The following is a 23,575-nucleotide window of genomic DNA, read 5'->3' as shown; positions in this document are numbered from 1 at the left end:
GGAGAGAGATGGGCAGGTTAAAAAAGGGTGAGCATGGTGCAGCTTGGCCTGTTGATGCACGAAGAAAAACAGATGTCACTAACCACGAGATCACGTGCCCAAACCTGAGGGCCAACATTATCTGTGAAGCTGGATGCTTAATATTTGCTCATTGAAGCACTCGACAGAGCTACATTAATGTGAAGGTTAGATGAGCTGGGAGCACGTCATGTCTCTCATATGGGAAACAAAAGACTTAAAGGAACACTCCAGGCTGAATGCAACATAATGAAAATCTTGCCACTCACCCTCATGCCGTCGTTCCAAACCATTTCTGCTGATTATAATTTAAAATAACGTGGAATGGAGATTTCAAAATTGTATGTTCCATGGAAAGAATTCATACGGATTTGGAACCACACAAGGGTGAGTGAATTAAATTGAATTTTCGCTCAACTATTAGCATAAACCTACAGCATATGGCATCAAATTGGTTTCCACAGCAAATAATATTGAATTGTCCCTGACAAAATGCAAATGGTGAAATTCTACAGCATTAAAATTATATAATAGTCACACCCTTTCAAAAGTTTATACATTAGCTTGACACTTCAGTATGCAGTCATAACCATAATCATAACCACCCATCGTGTAAAGCCAGAGATAACTTTCAAATTATGTCCAGACAAGGATACCATAAAGGGATGTGACAATCTATAAAGCACTGTTTACGTAAACAGAAAACCACCAACTTCATACCCTCAAGTATGATTTCCACATAGATTACCAAACGTGCATTTTTTCTCTCAGATGAAGGGATATAAAAGTAGCAGCATATTCAAACTAATTTTCCAAAATTGCAAGCAATATTCTACAGAGGTTGGACAATGAAACTGAAACACCTGGTTTTACAACACAATAATTTGTTAGTATGGTGAGGGCCTCATTTTGCATCCAAATACAGCACCAATTCATCTTGGGAATGACAGCTAGAAGTCCTTCACAGTGACCAGAGGGATTATGAGCCGTTCCTCTTCCAGAACAGTGTCCAGGTCACTATATGATGCTGGTGGACTCACTCCTCCAAAACACCTCAATAATATTCAGATCTGGTGACTGTCAGACCATGGGAGATGTTTAACGTCACTTTCATCTTCATCAAACCCTTCTGTCACAAGTCTTGCTGTGTGTGTTGGTGCATGATCATGCTGATACACGGTTTGAGCATCAGGTGCTCATGATCCTCCAGAAGGGTTTGGTAGTCCTCGGCAGTGTCGTGTCCATCAAATACAATCAGGATTGTCATGATATTGGAGCTCAAACCATCACTGATCCACCCGTGCTTCACTCTGAAGATTGGCCGCCAAATGTCCAACATTGGCCAGTGTTTCAGTTTCATTGTCCAACCCCTGTATAATAGTAGACTTTTTTACCAGTGTCAGATGTGAGATAAATAGCAATGCAAATGGCTAGTTTCCTCCAGGTATTATCAGCCTATTAGCTTCTTAGTTTTGCCCCATTTCTCCACATCTGGAGTGGAGCAGGGGCATTTGACATTATTAATGCCATTACACATTTGCAGGGGTTTTAACTTGTTAATGATCGTGTAGATTTCAAGTTTCAGATTTCAGCCACACTAATTGCACAGAGCAGAGATGGAGCAGAAGGAAACCGCTGGTATCTTGAGAGCAGGCGGACATGTCTGGGTGTGAAATAAAAGGCTGGTGCTCTACTGTATAAGTGTTGTAGGGAAGTGATGGATGGCAACGAGAATCAAGGGGTTTGTGAAAGGCAGCAGTATCATTTACAGGGTTGTACCCGCAGGCAATGGGAGAAGTAATAAGTGACGGCAGAAAGTCTAATGGCGGGCATTTCTTTCAGACACTGGGGGAATGGGAGAGAGAGAGGGAGAATTAGATGATGTCGTATTATCTAGTTTAGTGTGTGAGTACAAACACGCGCACTCACTTGTTGTGTGCTCTTCGAAGCCTCGTCTTTATTCAACACCCCAACAACGCCCACTCCCGGGCAGAAACAATACACAGGGCCTAAACCATGTAACAGGTCCACTACATAGATCCTACAACTCCTCTTTTAACAGAAGCAACAATAAAAAAAACAATTACATATTTTCCTTACTTGGCATTGCTTAAAAAACAACTCAACAATGATAGATAACATTACCTGAAAACTGTTCATTTAAGGTATGAAAACACATTGGGTCTCATTCATGAAACACGAGCAGAACGAATTTGTGTGTAAATCGTGTGTAAAGTGGTTCTGGCGTAAATTTCCGGATTCATTAAATATTTGTATTTTCCAAATGTTAGTTGGTACGCAGGAATTCTACACCTGCACCCAGCCATGCGTAAATGGTGCGTTTAACATCTGAACGTTTTGCTCATTAATAAGGCATGGGTACATATTTAAACAGCATTTTGAAATTTTTTTTTATAGTGGTTACTTACGTTTTTTCTTTTTACATTTATTATGAGAGCCAGAGATAGCAGATCTGGTGATCGATGGCGGTCCTTCTCCAGTTTGAATACGATTTTTCCGAAGTGAACTAATTCGTTTTTGCTGTCAAGCTTAATGTCGAACCATTTTCTTCTCACTTCTGGGACTGTTCGATTAACAGATGAAACTCCATTAACTGCATCAGTAATGTTGCTTCCTTTTTTAGGACCTGATAGGCCACTAGTAAAATAAAATGTGTTTTTTTGAATGAACTTCTGATAATTAAAATGCAATTTCTGCATCCGAGAAATCTTTCTTTTTCATTCGCATTCATGTTATTATATGCATATAGATTTCAGTCGGGTATAATGGGGGGGTTTTATGGTAATTGAGAATGAACGTGCACGTGCATCCCATTTACAACTGATTGGAATTCATTAACACACACACATTTCACTATCACATCTGACGTATTTGTGAATCAGGAGAAGAGTTTTCGGGAAGTTCTCTTTACGCGCAAATCACTCTCATATTTATGAATGTTTCATGAATGAGACCCACTATCGACAGAAACACGTGTATATATATATATTTCACATTTTTAGCAACATTTCCCCTTTTCTTTTTCTTTTTTCAGGGAGGGGGATAAACAGCCTGACTACTGTGAAAGGCTATAGAAGAGTGACTATGAATCCAGTTTTTAGTTTTTACGACTGGCCTCCCAGATCTGGTTCTGCTTACTGCTCCCGTTGGACTGACAGAATACTGTATGTTTGGGATGCCAGTGCATTTTGTGTCTCTGTACTGTTCTCAGACAACTGGGAACCACCACCATCCTTTACATCAATAGGAGAGAGGAAATGTTGCTTCCTACGAACAGTTCCTTGAGGCACATCCACCCGGTAAGAATGGGTTGTTGGATGTTTCTCTACCACAGTTCCAGTCACCTTTAGATCTGTAACCCACACCTGATCGCCAGGTGAGATCTTGTTCAGGTCATGTACTCTATGCCGTTTGTTGAATATCTCATATCTGCACTTCTTTTCTCTCTCTTGATCACTTATGACGGTGCCATCAGGTAACAAAGGGTCCAGTAGTCTTGGGAGGGTTGGCACCAAAGTACGAAGACGGTGTCCCATGAGCAACTGGGCTGGGCTGTACCCATTGTGAAGTGGAGTTGACCTAGTAAGGCTAGGTAAGGACCTTGCTCTTTTTTGAGAAGTCTGTACAGCCCGCTCAGCTTCTCTGTTGCTGCATGGATGCTTTGGGCTACTGGATCCATAAGAACCTGCGAAATCGGCGAAAGCGCTGGATGAGAACTGTGGTCCATTATCATTCAACTAATGTCTCTGGGATGCCGTGGCATGCAAAGATAGACTTAAGGTGTGTAGTGACATCTCCAGAGCTGGTGAGTGAAAGATTTGCCACCTCAACATAATGTGAATAATAATCCACAACTAAAAGATAACAGATCTGTCCCTCTTCGCCAGGGCCTCTCAGGAAGATCCGAAGTGATCAACGGTTCATTGTAATTAGTGCGCTCTTTAATGCAAGCCTGGCATTTCAAAACCAGCTTGTTCAACTGCTGGCTAACACTTTGCCGTACACGTGCTCTGCATTTAACAACTCCTTGATGCCCTTCTGAGCCCCTGTAGTCACTTGGACTATTTTAACAATGTCCTTTAATGACTTTTCGAGGCCAGCAAGTCATTCCCTCAAGAAGCCTATGGACTAATATACAGGAGTGATCTTAATATCTTAAATATCTTAATTTGTGTTCCGAAGATGAACGAAGGTCTTACGGGGTTGGAACAACATGAGGGTGAGAAAATACTGACAGAATTTTCATTTTTGGGTGAACTAACCTTTAAGGGTGACACCAGCATTTTCCATCTTTTGGAGCACTTCGTGAAGGCACACATCATCCTCTTCTTGAGAACGCCCCCACACCAGAACGTCGTCCATGTGACAGACCACACCATCCAGGCTTCTGTGACTTCACTTACCATACGATTTTGGAAGTGCTCGGGTGCCAATGCGAGACCGAAGAGAAAACTATTGAAGAAATACTGTGTGAAAAAAGCTTGGTGGACTTTTCTGCTAGATGTATTTGCCAAAATCCCATGTTTGCATCTAGCTTGCTAAAAACACAAGCTCCTGCAGACAATCCAAGAGTCTGTTCAACTGAAGGAAGTATGAATTTCACCCTTCGCACTGATTCATTGATCTTTGTTAAGTCAACACAACCGCGTGGATCACCAGACTTTATGGGCACCACGACAATGCCTACACACCACTCTGTGGGTTCGTTCTTCCACCCAGCTCATGACCCCCATCCGCTCCATGCGTCGTGGAGTTTTGAGGGAAAATGGAACTGCTCCTGGGCTCAGTTCAATGGTGTAAGGCATCTGTAACAGTCCTTGCCCACTGAACAGCTTTGGGTAGCGTTCCTGTAGTGTGTGAATGCTTACACCATCAACACGTGTGACAAGACCCAATTTGGTGATGGCGGGTCTTCCTAGCAGTGGCGAATGAAGACTCTTAACAACATACACATCCTCCAATATATGCTTGTCTCCTTTCAGAAGCAGCATGTTTGAAACTCCAATCACACTAAGTGGTAAGCAGCCAGGTCCAAGTAAAGGCTTGGTCACTCTCTGGATTGCTGGTTTGTTGCCCTCTTTAAATATTTTATGAAACACATGGTCTGGAATAACAGTGATATCAGCACCTGTGTCGATTTTTAACTGTACTTCACGGACCTTTATTTTAATATCGATCAGCCAGGGGTCACCCCCGGCAACCACAGTGTCTAAAAATATGCCAGGGTCTTGTTCTTGCATCTCATTCACCTTTCTAGATGAAGCACACACCTTTTGGTAATGTCCCCTCTTCCCAAAGGCATGACAGAGTACCGTATTTGCAGGGCAGTGTGCTTTTGGATAAAATGGGCTTTTTCCACACTTCTGACATCTTGATTGTTGACTGTTTAAATTTGTCTTTTGCTCCATGAGCACTTTTGACTCTCTGCCTGCTTTGAAATGACTTGCTTTTACTTATGACACTATCTACAGAGTCAGACGTTTTGGCATTAAAGCATTCACCACGCAAGTTACTCTGCTGCTGCTTCACTGCCTCAGTCTATCTTGCCATGTCAATGGCCTTCTCCAACATTAGATCTTTATCTAACTGCATTCGCTCTGACAGACGTAAATCGTTTAAACCAACGACTAAGCTTGTTAGAGGATCCCACTTCTGACACCATGTCGTATTATCTAGTTTACTCCGTGAGTACAAACACACACACACACACTCACTCGTTGAGTGCTCTTCGAAGCCTCGTCTTTATCACCCCAACAATGGCCACTCCCGGGCAGAAACAATACACAGGGCCTAAACCACGTAACTAGTGGTGCACGATATATTGGCCGCCGATATAATATCAGCCGATATGGTCAATTTTTATACATCAAATCTTTCCGATGTCAAAATAGGGCCGATGTGAACATGCCGATAATCATTCCTGTGTATTTGACGTGTGTGTAGATGTGAGTGAGTGTGTGTGTCTGCTGGGGGCATTTTTGCATGAGCGCATATTACGAAGGCCAGTCCTGTCAGTTTAAACATCAAGAGCAAGAAGACAGGAACTTGCATGCTTGCGCGCACACACTCTCACCGTCTTCAAACTGTCTTGCTGTCTCAAACTGTCTTTCCCTCCCTCCCTTGCGCATATTAATGAACTGAGTTTACTGAATATCTTTGAGAATACGCGATGGTAAAAGGTCAGAAGACGAAAGTTTTTTTCTGAACTAACGCTGGTTGTGAATTGTGCTAAAATAACGTTGCCTTATCTTCTCTGAAAAGCTTTCCACACATTCAGATCACATAAACCACACTTTCAATCAATCAAGTGATCAAGTGATAAAATGTTTTCTGTGTTGAGACAAACCTTGTGCGAACTAATGACTCCTTTGAACCGATTCACTTTAATGAATGGTGAAAGAAAACTGATCTGTCCAACACTGTACTCAAGAGACATAAATCGGAAACACCTTACAATAAGATTCCATTTATTTAAGTCTAGTTTACTACATTAGTTAACAATGTATAAATATTAGTTTCGATGCGGATTTACTCCATGACAAAACCACCACAATCTTACTAGAATGATTCATTCTTTCCAAAAATAGCTTCACTTTAAAAAAAATAATTCTGTAAAAAAACTGTAAACTGGCAGCTGTGGTTGCCAGCATCATACCGTAAAAATACGGTGTGTTACTGTTTTTGAAGTTAACAGCTAAATACCGTATTGTCAGCTACAGTATAAACCTTTCATTTAACAGCTATATGCTCTAACACAAAAACAGTAACACACTGTATAGTTACGGTATGATGCTGGCAACCACAGCTGCCAGTAGTTTACCGTTTTTTACATGATTATTTTTATGGTGTTCAAGTCATCTGGTGAAATGGTTTTTATATCGCAGAAAAATAATATATTGCAATGGCATTTTTTACCAATATCGTGCAGCCCTAATCCTCGCTATGTGTTTTCTATACAGAGATATCGACATCGGTAAACATCGGTATTGGCCATAACAGCAAAATTAATATTGGTTATCGGTATTAGCCAAAATTTTAATATTGGTGCATCACTCCATGTAACATATTGTTATGTAGTTCCACTACATAGATTATCCTACAGATGAGTTCATGATCTTTGTGGACATGCACGGGAGTGGGAATAAATTATAGATTTCAAGATAGGCCAGTGGTGTGATTAACTCAGTGGTGAGCATGAGCAAAGTGCATGAAAGACAATGTAAGTGGCATACGAGGCCCTGAGAAGAGAGAAGCACAATAGGGAGCACAAAAGTCGACTGGAGAAAAGAGAAAGCAAGGGATATGGAGCGAAAACCAGACAAATAAGATGATAAGGAGGAGAGAGAGAGAAAGAGAAAAGCAGTATGCGAGCGAATGGCTGAGTTCGAAGTCAGTAATTACCACGCACAAAGAATCATACGGACTGCGTGATGTGGAAGGAGGACATTGAAAAAACGAGGAAACACAGGCTGGTGATCACACACATATGCTCAGTGCCAGAGATATGAGTGAGAGACACTCATCTGTTGAAAGAGGAAGGAGGGGCCAGAGACACCAGACGATATCAGAGACGTTGTCGGTGGGTTTCAATAAATCAGTGAGAGATCGTCGGGGCAACAAAGATGACATTTGAAAGAAAAAAAAACACTCAAACACAGGATGCGGAGCATGTTGAGTGTTTTGAAGTAAATGGAAATTCAGAGAATAAAGGGAAGCAAAGACAAATAAATATGGACCCTAGGTTAGGGACGAATTTCAACAACCAATTTGCGACAAGGAAGAAAAAGCACATGCCTTGAGACAATAATAATGCCACTTAGTATGTATATGTGGACTGGTCCAAATTTACACAATGTGTAACATCTGAAACACCAAGATAATTAATTGCAGGTGTATCTAAATAAGCAATTCAACAAGCTTGGCAGCTCTCAAACAACAGACTGTCAAATAAACAGAAGTCTTAGTTTTAGTTATGCACATTTTAAAGTATCGCATCATAAACAAGTGATGTAAATGGCAAATTTCGAAAAGAAAGTATCCCTTAATTCACAAAAAAGACGCGCGCTTAAGGTGGTTTTTGACGAAAAAGAGTCCATGCGAATAATGGGAGATGGAAATAAATAAATAAATATATTTTGAATAAATTCTGACGTATAGCGAACATCAATCCCACGTGTCAAATCGGCTGTTTCTGCTAATGGTGTTTTATTTATTGTTGGTTACTAGGTTACCAATATCATCGTCATCCGGTCGAAGAACTTGATGGAAATGCACCTAATTCGCCTTTTGTTTGTTTAAAATATTCGCTTTACGTTTAGATGAAAACCAAGCTACTGTCTAGTTTGGTGGGAAAGTGGGGGTGGATTGGACACACATTACATAAACCAACCAGACACGCCAGTCCCTCACTTGGAACCCTCAAGGAAGACGAAAGAGGGGACGGCCCAAGAACAACTGGAGGCAAGACAGAGAGTGGTATCACCTGGACTCACCTGGACTCAAAAGTTGCGTTTACACTTGGCATTAACATGCAACCTGTATCCGAATGTTGTCCACATACACATTGAAAATACAAGTGTGAACGTGCTTCTGATCAGAATGTTATCAGTGTAATATAAACGCAATCCTGCCATCGTGTCTGCATTCACAGGTGGATGACACACAAAACCTGCCACTGTCATTATTTTCCTCTCTCCACAAATTTCTACACATAGCTGTGTGGTTTTTGTGGATATTCGAGTGCGAAGTACATCGCAAATATTCTGAAATGTTTGTTTTCGCACGCTAAAGTTGCAGAACCATTCATTTTCTGTAAGGAACACGCATTTTTTCCCACCACGGCGTGCAACGTTCTCAGATACTTTTTTCTGTACCGTTTCCATTACAGCATCTATCCAGATTATTAGTACTTGCAGCCTCTTCATCCTCCTCATTTTGCGAGATTTGTAAAATGTACCTGACTGAAAACTGTTTTTTAAAGGGGTGGTTGATTGCGATTTCACTTTTTAAATTTTAAATAGTGTGTAATGTTGCTGTTGGTGCATGAATAGTATCTACAAAGTTGCAACGCTGAAAGTTCAATGTAAGCAGAGATATCGTCTTTTAAAAATCAGGAAGTTTAATGCCTACAAAAACGACTCGATTGGGACTACAGCTGGGTTTTAGACGTCACTAACCCATACATTTACATCAACCCTCGTCGAAAGTGTGTTGTGTTCACTAGCTGTCAGGTCTTCTGTGTTCAGGCTTCCCACGGACGCTGTACTTTGTCAACAATGGATACAATTTATGTTTGATTATGTTCCTGAAAATGACGATCGTAATCTAGCTCTCTGTGCCGCGCATTTTACGGAAGACAGCTTCCACAATCTCCACGAATTCAACACCGGATTCAACAAGAAACTGTTACTAAAACTTGAAGCAGTTCCAACTTTAAAACCAGAGGCAGCAGTTGTTGGGACACAACCTGTAAGTAGGCTAAGACTTCATCATTTTAAATGTATTTGCATGTATAATTTCAGACGTAATGTTTTAGTTTTATCAAATGCCAGCGCTGGCTTTATAGCCACTTAGTTATGCTATTTTGTGTCTACGACAAATGTGTACAAACATTTTGGACCTGAATTTTGTATATGTACTAATGTTGTAAATGTATTTTTCATGTATGACGTTATTTTCGATTTAAACAAGAATGTAAACCAATGGAAATGCTGTTTGTTCAGTAGCCAGTCAGTTCGATGCTGTTTTGTAAAACAAACGTGTATAAAGTTTAAATTAATATAGGCAAATTACCATTCAGAAACGTTTAGTAAGAGCCGTCTCTTCATCGCCGCTTTCTGGGTCTGGCTCTGGCTCATACTGATACTGCAGTGTCGACACCATTATTTACATTTGACAGGAACACACATGCAACATTCACCCGTAAAGGTAATGGGCGTGAAGTTTCCGGACAACGTGCGCTATAGTTTAGCCAATCAATCAATCTGAGCCCACTGCCGGTTTCTGAGAGAGTGGTTTCATAGACTCAGGAAGTCAAGCGGTCCATCAAAGCGGCTTACAATAAAGGTGAAATTTATGAAAAATAAGACTTTAAAAAAGAAAAACCACGAATACATGTTATATTGCACCCCATAAACACAATCATGCAAAGAAAAAAGCAGTAAACCACCCCTTTAAAGAAAACCCACCAGTTCAGCAGTTTTTTTTTTTTTATAGGGGGAATGCGAGATCTGATCTGTTATCTAGATACAGAAGCCACTTGATGTGGACAGGTGTAAATGCACCGCGTCCTGATTGGCTAATGATCAAATCTGCTTGATAAACACAGCCAAAATAGAAAGACAGCCCAAGACTGTGCCCACTGGAGAACTGTTGCCGATGGCCTAAGCGATGGGCCTAAGTAAGCAGCAGCATATTTGCCTATAATATTAAAATGACGTACTGTGCATCTGGGAATGAAACTTCCTTTTGCCTTTTTGGGCAAAATGTATCTATTTTACACAAGCACAAAACGTAACCATGGCAACAGAACTGCAGGATAAACTGATACTCTGTTCAGTGTCGGTTATTCTTTCCTCAGTGGTAACTTCCCAAAGTGCACAAGGGTAGGAGACACGTTCAATAACGCCACAAGTAAGGCTGCTGTAAGTTTCCCAAATGCATTTTTAATGCGAAAGAAATAAAAGCTGCCAAACTGCCTTAGTCATCTGAGAAACGGTACTCCACGGCGTCCTATCAAGTTTTAATGACTGAAGCAGAGGTGGTGAATTTGGGAATACGGGTGACAGTTGAACATTTCAGTGGGAGTTATGGTTAAAAGGCAATAAAAAAAGTACAACAAGCTACGATTGGGAGGGAGTAAATAGAAGGATGTGATTACACAGGATAGTAAATCAAAAATACTGCCACAGACTAAAAAGAAAACGTGAGAAAAGCTGAATGATCAATCATCAACACCAAATGTGTTCTGTTCTGGAGTTTCTAATAAATCAGCCACCATGCTTCTTCTAAAAACTAGTGTGTAAAAAAGTGTATATAGGTCTAAGAAATACCTTTAGTTGGTGTGCTCAGACACATCGGCATCGCCTCTGATGATTGAACAGAGAGCAGATTTTACTTAACGTCTCCTGGAAACTCATATAAGATAAGACTGTTCCTTATGAACATCTACCAGGAAATGGATTGGACCATTTGCTCCAACAGTGTTTATTGGAAAATTCCAGGTTTAATATAATTTGAGCTCAGTTGACAGCACTTAGAGTCCTATGAAAAATTAGCATAATTACAGTCCAATGAAATACACTTTTTAGCCTCTGATTTGAACGCTCTGTTTTAAGGGGCGATGTGTGTCTGCTGTGAGACTTCAGTGTAAACGCCCACTGCTGTGATTGGCTGCAGCTTTGCATTAGCATATGAAATAGATAAGTATGATATGTGGAATTCTCTCGAAAAATTTTAACATGTTTTTACTCTCACAGCTCTCAAGGTTTACTAATCATGAAAAGTGTTGATTATAGCATTATATTTAGAAGGTGGCTTGAAAGGTTGCAGTGATGCACATGTAGCCGATCACAGACATGTATCCCTAGCCAAAATTCAAGCCCTGTAACACCAACAATATTCATCTGGAGCAAATGAAACAGGCGAGTAAAAGGGACAGGAGTTTGTGTGTCAACTTGCTGTCGGAGAGATTAGAGAGCGAGAACGCACAGCTGGTATTGTGTATCCTGCGGAAGAGTTTCAAATATTTCAGTATCAATATGTGTTGAAAAATATGTGTTTTTGACAACACTAAATTGCTCTTAGTTTATTATTTCAGATGCCTTTTTAAAAGACTACAATTGAAAAAATTATATTATATGCGCTCTATTATATGCGCTACATTAAAGGGGTAGTTCAATTAAAAAAAAAACTTTTGCTGATAATTTACTCACCCCCATGTCATCCAAGATGTCCATGTCTTTCTTTCTTCAGTCAAAAAGAAATTAAGATTTTTGGTGAAAACATTCCAGCATTTTTCTCCATATAATGGACTTCAATGGGAACCAAACGGTTCAAGGTCCAAAAGACTGTTCAAAGGGCTTTAAACGACACCAGACGATGAATAAGGGTCTTATCAAGCGAAACGATCGCTCATTTAAAAAATAAATAACAAAGTTTAAGTTTTATAAGCTCAAATGGTCGTCTTGCTCTGTTCTGTGACGCACGTTCACGACTCTCCTGTTCGAACTCGTTCATCAAAATAACCGAATCTTTTTTCGTGTCACTTGGTTCATTCAACGAACGAAATTAACGATTTGACTCGGAAAAAGATTTGTTCATTTTGATGAACGAGTTTGAATAAGAGAGTCAGAACAGAGCAAGGCGAGCATTTGTGCTTATAAAACTTAAACTTTGTTATTTATTTTTTAAATGAGCGATCGTTTCGCTTGATAAGACCCTTATTCATCGTCTGGAATCGTTTAAAGCCCTTTGAACAGATTGAAGTTTGCACTGAAACTGTCTTTTGGACCTTGAGCCGTTTGGTTCCCATTGAAGTCCGTTATATGGAGAAAAATCCTGGAATGTTTTCATCAAAAACCTTAATTTCTTTTCGACTGAAGAAAGAATGAAATGGATATCTTGGATGATCTTGGAAAAGTTTTTTTTAAAAGTGAACTACTCCTTTAATATAGTGGGTGTTCATGTCCAGCTGTGTATATGATATGACAATATTTTTGTTGTTTTTTTATGAAATATTGAAATGCTGGTGAAGTTACTCGAGAGCGGCTCTGGGGGCGAAGTGCATGTGTTCAGATGGCAGATGCTGAAAACATCATGCGTTCTTGACTTGAGAGTCTATGCGACACAGAGACACACAGACATCATATTTAAAATAGTATATTGCAGTCAATCTGTAAGTGAACTTCATCTTTCTCAAGAGCATCACACGGCAAACCGTGACATCAGTGTGTCATTGGGCATGCAGCTGAGTACGAGGTTGATCTGAGTTTAGCCGCAGGCTCAGAGGAACAGATGACATGGAGGGGGGTCCTCAAGGGCTAGGCAGTATATTACTTAAGCTCAATAAATGTGCATTGGAGGCAAGACGGCTTAGAGCTCCCATTAAAGGTCTGCCAGGGACATCTCAATAAAAAGAATGAAAATAAAAATGTGTCCCTGTGATGAAGACTTCCACCACCACCACCTCTGTGATGTGACCGTACAAATTGCTAATTATCATCCATGTCTCTCTCTAAAGCCTGCAGCAACACATGCCCCAACACACCCGCACATATACGTTAGACAAAATCGACTTATTATAAAAACCACACAACATAAGAAAACACATTCACGTGACATTCGGTTTTTGACATGTCAACGCGGGCAAGAATAAGCCAACAAAATGTCAGTGAATGTATTTACATTAAAACAAAAATTGGTGTTTAGCTTACACTGACTATAACCTTTAGCCAATAAAATAACACTGTATAGGTTGACCGTTCTTTGTCAAGTTATTGAGCATAATCCATTTAACCCTCTGATGGTCCTCGGTCACTTCTGACCGAATAATTTTCTGTTTTGAATTATTAAAAATCACAGCTTCATCGGGAGGTTATGATACTTGGTGACTTTTTTGGCATTTGGTATGTGAATACAAAAAAAAAAAAAAAAAAAAGAGGTCATGAGCATGCTAAGTGGTCGTAAAAAAAAATAGTCACACTCGTCGTCTTCGGTCAGAAATGACCGACCCATAGGAAATGAATGGGAAATTTACAAAAAAAAAAAAAAAAAAATTCTTGGTGACATTTCTTGGTTACAAAACTTGGTGACATTTCTGGCTTTAGGGATGTGAACACACAAAAAAAATTTAGTTCATGATCCGAGCATGGTAAGTGGTCGTAAAAAAAATTAGTCACGATTTTGGTCTTCGGTCAAAAATGACCCCCATAGGAATGAATGGGAAAATGACAAAAATACAAAAATTCACAATTTATTTATTTATTTTTTTTAATAAGAAATCGTTTTTGAGATTGTTTCAACTATATATTCAAATCCCCCCAAAAAAGTGTTCATAAACAGCTGGGGTATTCACATGGCTCTCCATAGAGAGCTGTACATACAATCTAGTGGTTACACCATGATTCTACGCTTTTTCTCTATACTGTAACCAGATGGTGCAAATTTTCTTCAAAAAAATATTTTTTTCTGAAGGCCTAGACTCTATATTAAACTAAAATATTGCATTAATAAAAAAAAAAAATATATATATATATATATATATATATCCATTGAAAAAATAGACAATAAATATTGCATAAATATTAATAAATTCAATCAAATTGTCTCAAAATACTAAATTAAAAAGAATAAATATTATAGAACAAAAATAAATTGCATTGGTTTTACTGGAATGGAAGAAGGTTCATTTTTAGGCCTCCGGTCACTTCTGACCGGGAAGGCCCAGGACGTGACTCATAAAGGAAGACCATCAGAGGGTTAAACACTCACATACTGAAAGGCCTGTTAAGACCTATGCCTTTGCATGGCAGATCATGTTACACACTGATGAGTGAGAAGAGAAAGTGACCAGATAGGCATGGACATCTCACTCTGCGTCTTGTGACATCACCAGAGCCACACGTACACACAGCCAGCTTTCTCTGTCTCTCGCTCTCTATTTCTCGCACTGTGCCGCCCGCCCACAGTAGAAACAGGACAGTCCAAGCCATCGCTGCTGCACTAATTCTTGGACTGCCTGTGAGCGTGTCCTGGGGAAGGGAATACAAATCAGGCTTTACTATACAGTCAGTCCGAGCTGGCCTGTCTCCCAGGAGCCTACGGTGAAGACCGTCTGTGGCCTAGGCAAAAAAAGTTGACAGGAAGGAAGGTTCTCTGCCTCCCCTGGGGCTCACAGCCCTCACAGAAGCAGATTATTACTGTAATAATCACCCAATTTGGTAAGGCGCCACTCAAAGGGACGTCACATTTCACCTCTTCCAGCACTAACATCAGTCTGTATGCGCATCCACGTACACCCACACACATCCTTGAGGGTAAAAGCAGTGTATTGTACGCTACACCGAATCATGCAAACCCACAAAATCGACATCAATGTCAGGCTGACAAATGTGTTTCTCTGTATAAAACTGATTCAAGTTGATTATTTACAACAGTGCTGTGGCAGTGCAAGTCAAATTCCTAAAGTGTTTCTGTTCTTTCGGTGCATGCGTCGGCTTTTCTGCCAAACACCATATTCAACTTCGAGATCTAGACTTAAGACGAAAGGTGACCGTGCTTTTTCTATTGTGGGTCCAAAATTGTGGAAAAGTCTTCCTCTATCCCTAAAACTTGTATCCACAGAGTCTGTTTTAAATCTAAATCTCTTTTTACAGGCTTACAACTTGATTTGTTTTGTTGGATTTTTCTGATCTGGTCGTTTGTTTTGCGGTCTTTCGGGATATTTAAACTGTTGTACAGCACAATTGCCAACTACTGTTGCTTTTATTGTGTAATTTAAATGTAAATAAAAAGTTGAACTCTGAATTCGGTGAACAGATCTGAAAGCCGTTTTTTTTTTCTTAGTGTGAAGAACATTTTAATATTCTCCCAGCAAACATTTGTCTGACTGCAGTAACAACACGTCCCTGGCCAAAAATAGCACGGTAGGATGGCAGAAATCGAATAACGACAAATAGATGGCCCATTCAACTTTGATTTTGGAATTATTTTTAAACCATCACTGGACATCGTCTTTTCAATGGTCATTAAACGTCCAAATGTTTGCAGGGCTAAAGCACCTTTTTCCACTATAGCTGGTTCCACTTCTGTGATGACAGAAGAACCACTTTTGTTTCCTCGAGGGACCTTGAACAGTTCTTAAAAGAACCATTTTTTCCTTGATGTGACGAACATTTCAATCCTTTATGCTCTATAAAACAACCTTGGAAAGGAAACGGTCTGATGGATGTTAAAGTTTCTTCATAGAAACAATGGATGAAATTATAATTTGTATTGAATTGTATTATGTAATAAAAAATATAGGTTTATAATAATTATTATCATAAAAGCCAGAGGAGACTGTATCACAAACCTGTACACAAATGAACATGTTATGCATTGTCTTCAAACCCAATTATGTCACTAACATGATACTGAAGAGCTTGATTAGATCATGCTAATTTTTTTGGCGTGCGCATATGGTGTCTGCACGTGCCAAGAGCGAAAGCGCATATGCCATGATCCTAAATGATTGTAATACTTTCAGATCAGTCGCTCTAGACTTTAAGCAGGGCTAGGGCTCTCCAAAACCCCATTATATGCGCGTCTTCCACTTTTTTTATCCAGCTCATTAGCATTATCTGTAAGTATGCCATCAGCTGCTCATAACTGATTTGAGGTTACTTCTGGGGGTCACGTTCGAGGCATCGAGCTCTCTGAGAGCTGCTGGAGCCGTTACGCACAACGCATCATCAAGGATGCCCACGCGTCCCGCCTCTCCAGTCTCCACACAAAGCACTATTAACCCTTCCAGCATCATTATTATCAGTTTTGGGCGTCCATCACACAGAAATAGCTCGTTTGTTCACACGTAATTAGTCACTCGGCTTTCTTACCGCTTACTCCCAGCGCAGTTGCTAATGGACGCGCTGGTGGTTCCGTGGAACGACGATGGCCAGGACATGCGGGACTTCTTGAGCCCCGGCCGGTCACTCGTGTCCATGGCATTCGAGCGCTCTATCTGTCGGTGGTGATGTCGGTCGGTGTCAGAGTAACCGCGATGTTTGATTTTGATGGGGGTCCGTGGCTGTCTCCACAAATGCTGGGGTGGCTTAAGGGTCGCCTGTCCCTCCCGGGGAACCGGCAGCGAAAGAGACAGGCTCTTTTTAGAGCACGGTGGCGGTTCCATCATAGTGCAAAATTAACAGATGTACCGAACGCAATGTGTTGAGAGGAATAAAAACGATATGGCTATGTATTCTCGCACATTAAGAAATCAACCCGTCTACTGTCCGTAACTGACTAGTCTCCATGTCCAACGCCGGAATGTATAGAAAGCAGGTCCAAAGGCAATAAAGATTCAGTGCTTTTGTGAGAACTAATCACAGTGTTCAGATAACAGGTGATGGCGCAATGTCGTCCTGTTTTCTTGTCATCTCCGCGACTGTGTCGAGGTTAAATCCCCAAAAGTTCCTGTTTGTCAGAAAGGCTCCACTTTAAAACAGTACGAGGCGTCGTATTATCCGCGCGGTCGCCGGTGAAGCGCTTTCCCTGAAGTTTCTCATAGCGCGACGGGTCACTTATGTTCAGTGTGGATTTATTGCTTTTATCAACCGTTCAGACTGGTTCCCTGCCCGCGATTATTGCTGCTAAAGACCGCACATGTCTCTCCAAGCTCTGGTGTCTCCAACTGGAGCCATGCGAACTCTGCGATGAGGAGAAATGTTGTACATCTGTAACTAACGGCGACTAAAACTCAAGCTCGCTGTCAGGAGATTCACCTTCCACCTCCATTAAAACCTCGCCGCGAACAGTTTCATTACGCGAATCATGTTGGATTTTGCCTGGAGAACAGCGCGCGTGGGATGATGGATGTATGTGAGATCCATGCACGCGGCTTTTTCGCGTCCCCGCTTTCTTCTTTCTTGAAGCATTCGTTCAATTCTGCGAAATCATGATTGTAAGTCAAAGTTCACCGATATTCGTGATGTACTTTAGTTAGTTTTGCCGTCTTATCTCGCTCGTGTCTTTCAGTTGTCGACAGATGTTGAATGGCATTTGAGAAACACTACGCTCTCTCTCTCTCTCTCTCTCTCTCTCTCTCTCTCTCTCACACACTCCCCCCATTTAAGAGCCCGCGCCTCGATGCAGTTTTCTCGTTCAATTAAGCGAAATGGACCCATACAGCTCCAGTCGTCACTAGTTTTCCCCTATGAATAGATTTCGCGTTTAATCCATTAAGTAAACATATCGATTTTACCAGCAATATGCAGCATTTGGAAAGGACAAATCACCATAATTATGCTCATCCATTTTACTTGAAATAAATATATAATGCTGTGGTTGGCTAATGATTAGAACCTGAACAGAGTACTGGTACAATAGGCCTAACTGAAGTCTCATCTAAAGTGATAACCATTTATATTTGCATTTTTATCACTTAACCTACGTGTGGCAATATTTCTCTTGATGTTTTCAACAACAAAACCTGCAGAGCACATTGTTCTCAAAGGATGTCTGCTAAAACCCCTATAAGAAGACTACATTACATGCCTGTAGAAATCTATCAGCATTCCCAATCTCATCTCAATGACAGTTGCTCAACTGGTGCAGATTATTAAATATTTTATACACCATTTTCTTCTCATTTGCGCTGCCAGGTTACTTTGAGCCAACCATCCGATCCTAAATGCCATGATGTGACTAATTACAGCTGCAGACAAGGAAAAACGTTGTGTATAAGGGTCCTCCAAAAATTACTAGCGAAATGTGTAATAAAATTACATTTTGAAATGTCTTGAAAATATAAAATTTATTTGATCAGAATACATGGCTACTTTTAAATGGAAATGCTAATCAGCTAAACCTTGAGCGCTTAAAAAACACAAATGGTCAGCTTCTTCATTAGCACAATTAAATAACTGAATTCATGTTTTCACCTACTGACGCCTTAGGAAGCATTTGACCATGCTTCAATATCTGACGCTTTAGGCGCCCTTTAGCGTCAGTTAGATGACGCCCTAGGATCGCGTGAAACCCTACCCCTACCCCAGACCTAAACCTACCCGCGTCATCTAACTGACGCTTTCTTTTAGCGTCAGTGAAATGACGCCGTAGGATCGCGTCATGTAACTGACGCTAAAGGGCTCCTAAAGCATCAAATATTGAAGCAAGGTCAAAAGGTGACGCCTTGGAGTGAGAATGTGTTGTAAAACATCAGGCTAATGGCATTGCAATGTTTTGGAGGAGGAAGTTGTTGTTTTTTAAATTAAAAATATTAAAGAGGCCTCTTTAATCTTTTGTTGCAGGGCAATTTTTCATGATTACATATTCAACCCTCCCTTTCATGCCCACCCTTTGGGTTTCAAATCAGTCACATTTTCTGGCCTAAAGATAGAATCTCTAGTTAATATTTAGCTAATCCAGTGATTCCCATTCCGAGTCCTGGAGGCCACCCTACAAAAAATTCCGTCATAAGTGAGTAAATTAATTAGTTTAATTAGATTTAGGGAAACATCTAATCCCTGGTATATGATTTTGCACTGTAGACAAAAAATGACTATTGTGGCTCCTAAACGATGGTCGTACGTCTTACAGTGAGAGACTTTCAAAGACGGCCATTTTCACGGTCTTGCGACCAAAGATAGCTCAATGTAAAAATGAATATCTAATCAATAAAATTGTGACAACAGATTACAAGCAATATTATTAATTAAATTTAACAAATTAAGTCCTTAAAAGTTAACCATTTAAAATGAGTAAAATTTACACCAAAAAAATAAACAAAAAATCTGAATAACAGATAGACGTCAAAGATGAATGAAAAACTCTTTATTTTATATTGCCATAGACACCTGATGTTAACAAGCAGAATCACTGAAGGAGAAAACCGTCATTTTAAGTCACCATTATGGTGATCAATGTCATCAATCAACGAGTTATAACAGTCAGATGAACAAATAGAAAGGTTATCTGATGGTGTTATGTTTTAACGTAACATTTTTTTCACAATCATTTGACTGGTTAACTTTTAAGGAATATATTTGATAAATTATTACTCAATTGTAATTTGTTAAATTTAATTAATAATATTGCTTGTGATCTGTTGCCACAATTTTATTGCTTAGATAAAGCATTTTCATTTTTACAGCGCGATAATTATCTGACAGCATCAGACATTTTGCACGATAATCTCAGTGTTTTTGCTGCTACGACCTACTGTCTACCCCAAAAAATTGCATCATGAAATGGCGTATTGATCAACAGGACATGACGCTAAAACTCAAAACTACTTAACTCAAGCTCCATTTGCAAAATTGCCATGCCAAGGTGGCCTCTTTTCCTTAGCCATGACCACATCCATAATCTCCTCATTCGCCTTTTCCTCTTTTTTTTTCACCGCACATAAAAACCATAATTGGCCAAATGCTCTTGTTTACCACTAGCGTATGCTGATGACGTTTTACTGACTTGCGTCGTAGCCTTTGATCCAATAGGTTTCATCATCGTGCAGTCTGCAAACATGTCGTACCCAAGTTTATTAGATACAGTGTGATTTATCATGATCTAATAGGATTTCTGAAATTACACAGTCTGTAGCAGACATAAAACGAACAGGAACAGGGTTGGGTTGAGTTAATCTCAAGTTATCTCGAGTTACTGAGCAACCTTTGACTGTATGCACACAATAATCAAATACCCTTAAATATATGTTGCTCTTCAAGATATCTTATGCGCCTGTCTCATCTGTCTCTCATTTCCGCCGTATATTTGACAGCGGCGATATTAATACTTCACTCATAATTAGATTGCACTCACTCATGTATCGCTGTGACGAAAGCCTTTTGCTTTTGTCGGCATTGATCCCGTTTACATTAACTCACTGCTGTGATAATGGAGGTTTCTTTTAGTTGGGCTTCTTTAGGTCACGCATCTCTGTACCGCTGGGTAAACGAAGCACAGCATTAGTTGTATGTATATGTTAGCGTATCCAGACGGGGAAATATTCAAGTGTGTGTCTGTTGGACTTTTATATAATATTGGTTTTCATCACACTGACTTCACCGCTGATGACAAATGCTGCTGAAAACTGAATGACTCCGGACAGCTTAAACAAAAGCCTCCAGGCATTCACATTCCCAATGTGCACCTTAATGGAAATGTCAGGCACTTTCAATTTATTCTGCATATTCTGGCTCAGAATAGACAAATTTACAGTTCACTTACTCATCTTATCCCTTTCACCCCATAAGTTAGACTGAAATATCACGGCTAACACTCTGATTCGGGGGCAGAAATGTGTCTTGGTTCAAATAATAAGGCCAGTGTGCAGAGTGCATCAAGTACGGAGCATTTCAGAGAGCAGTTTGACTGCTCCTATTTTCACTTTTCACTTCATGAAAAGTGAAAAGTTTCGCATGCTACTTCTCAGCCCCCTCAGAAGAACACAAGTATAGATGAGTGCTGAAACATGAAAGGTGATTTCTCAATGTAATGCCAAGAGAAGCTTTTTGTCTGGCCGATGTCACAAACATAGTCTTAGCATGAGGGTATATGAAGCTCGTGGCTTTTGGGAGAAGGCCATTAAATATTAATTTGATCCTCTGAGGAATGGACTAATGAATGCAGTGTAAGTGCAGTTCTGTAAGTGCGGTCATGCATCCAGCACCTGTATCACAGAACAGAAAATATGAAAAGCACTCGGGTTTAAATGATGTGTATCCGCCTCCTACACTAGGATATGTGGTGTCGCTTGGCTACTGAAGAATCCGAATATTAGTCTAGAACGAGGCATGTCTATTTTCAGCTCTTCTGCAGCTCTGCCCAATTTGAAGGAGCAATTTGTTCATCCTTTTTACTAGTCTATTACCTGGTACTGTCCACTTCCTTAAACACTAATAGATCGACTGCGTGTGCATGGTGTGAGGGCCAGAGAACAATGTTACTCTCATCAACAAAGTTGAAGTATCTTATGCTGCATTTATTTGATAAAAAATACAGTAAAAATAGTAACATTGTGAAATATTTTAATAATTTTAATAATTAAAGCAATTTTTGTCACCATTGTTGAGATTCATATGGTAATTTTTGATATCTCTGTTTTTACTAGACACAATTGTTCTGTTTATTTTGGTTGGGCATGATGTGTTAGAACAAGTAGTCCATGTAACTCATTGCTGTAGTTTCACAGTGGTGGGAAAGTGACACTTTTGATATAAGATTAAATTCTGAATGAGATTAGTGAATGAACAAGTGTCCAAGTTTTTAAAAGTATCTTACGCTGCATTTATTTGCTAAAAAATAAAGTAAAAATAGTAACATTGTGAAATATTTTTACAGTTTATAATAATATAATAAATTGTCAGTTATTTCTAACATCAAAGGTGAATTTTCAGCATCATTGCTCCAGTCGTCAGTTTCACATGATCCTTCAGAAATCATGCTTTATTAATCCTGATTTATTACTCCAGAGACATTTCTTATAATTATCAATGTTGAAATTTTCTGGTAAAACTTTATTTTGATAATCCCTTTTGAACATTATGTTGACTATAAGTAATTTTGCAATTACAATTTATTCTAAACCTAACCCTACACTGTTAACCTTTTAGGTAAAAAAAGCCCAAATTTTGATAATATCATACCATTTTTCATTAAAACAGTAATATACTGTAGAAAACAAAAATAGTATACAACAATATGCAATGCATTCTCACCCCAAGGTGTCACCTTTTGACCTTGCTTCAATATTCGACGCTTTAGGCACCCTTTAGCGTCAGTTACATGACGCGATCCTATGGCGTCATCTAACTGACGCTAAAGGAAAAGCGTCAGTTAGATGACACGGGTAGGTTTAGGTCTGGGGTAGGGTTACAAGCGATCCTAGGGCGTCATCTAACTGACGTTAAAGGGTGCCTGTCAGATATTGAATCATGGTCAAAATGCTTCCCAAGGCGTCAGTTAGGTGACGCCTTGGGATGAGAATGGGCTGCAATATACTGTAAACTAACAGTGCTCAAGAGGCTCAGAGGCTGTTTTCCCAATCACACCCTATACCCTCATTTAGTGGTGCACGATATAACATCGGCCGATTTGGTCAATTTTTTACACATCGGTATCGTTCCGATGTCAAAATAGGGCCGATGTGAACAGGCCGATGATCATTCCCTGTGTATTTGACGTGCGTGGGGGCGGGGATGTTTGTTTTTGCACGCCTATTAAAATCGCAAGTGCGTTTAAACATCAAGCGCACGAAGACTGTCTGGTGAGCTGTTTTCTGCCAGCCTTCCTAATGCGTATTTTTGTCCCGCCAAAGCCATATTTAAACCGGTAAGTGATGTAGATGAGTGACTGCTGCGCTTGTTTAACTGAGGGAACAAGAGTGAAAGCACCGGTCCCGCGCGCCGTCTTCAAAATGTCTTTCGCTTGTTTAACGGAGGGAACAAGAGTGAAAGCAAAGCACCGGTCACGCCCGCCGTCTTTAAAATGTCTTGCTCTCTCTTCCCCTAGCGCATGTTTATGAATTGAGTTGACTGAATATCTTTGAGAATACACGATGGTAAAAGGTTGGAAGACCGAAGTTTTTTTCTTCTGAACTACTGGTTGTGAATTGTGAAACCACACTTTCAATAAACCAAAAAAAAAAAAATCTATTGTGTTGAAATGTTTTCTGTGTCGACTGTCGAGACCATAGACTGTAAAAATAGGTCGAGACAAATCTCGTGCGATGTTCTAAACTGCCTGGATATCACACAACGTGTGCCGTGGTTCCGTTAATGACACGTCCGATTCACGAACTAATGACTCCTTTGAACCGATTCACTTTAATGAATGGTTA

The 23,575-nt window shown here is 40.0% G+C and overlaps 1 protein-coding gene across 1 annotated transcript in view; it reads right to left on the bottom strand.

Moving 5' to 3' along the window:
• pde4a (phosphodiesterase 4A, cAMP-specific) overlaps nt 1-17,819 on the bottom strand; it is a 69,819-nt gene extending 52,000 nt beyond the window's left edge. Inside the window, exon 1 of the mRNA XM_039685972.2 lies at nt 16,635-17,819. Within this exon, the coding sequence (XP_039541906.2) occupies nt 16,635-16,930 (296 nt within the window). The 5' untranslated portion in view covers nt 16,931-17,819. The remainder of the gene's footprint in view (nt 1-16,634) is intronic.
• Nucleotides 17,820-23,575: the final 5,756 nt, after the last annotated feature.

This window comes from Pimephales promelas, chromosome 3, assembly GCF_988280905.1.
Source record: "Pimephales promelas chromosome 3, fPimPro1.hap1.1, whole genome shotgun sequence".
Lineage (NCBI taxonomy): Eukaryota > Metazoa > Chordata > Actinopteri > Cypriniformes > Leuciscidae > Pimephales > Pimephales promelas.
This window is presented reverse-complemented; position numbering and strand designations above follow the sequence as displayed.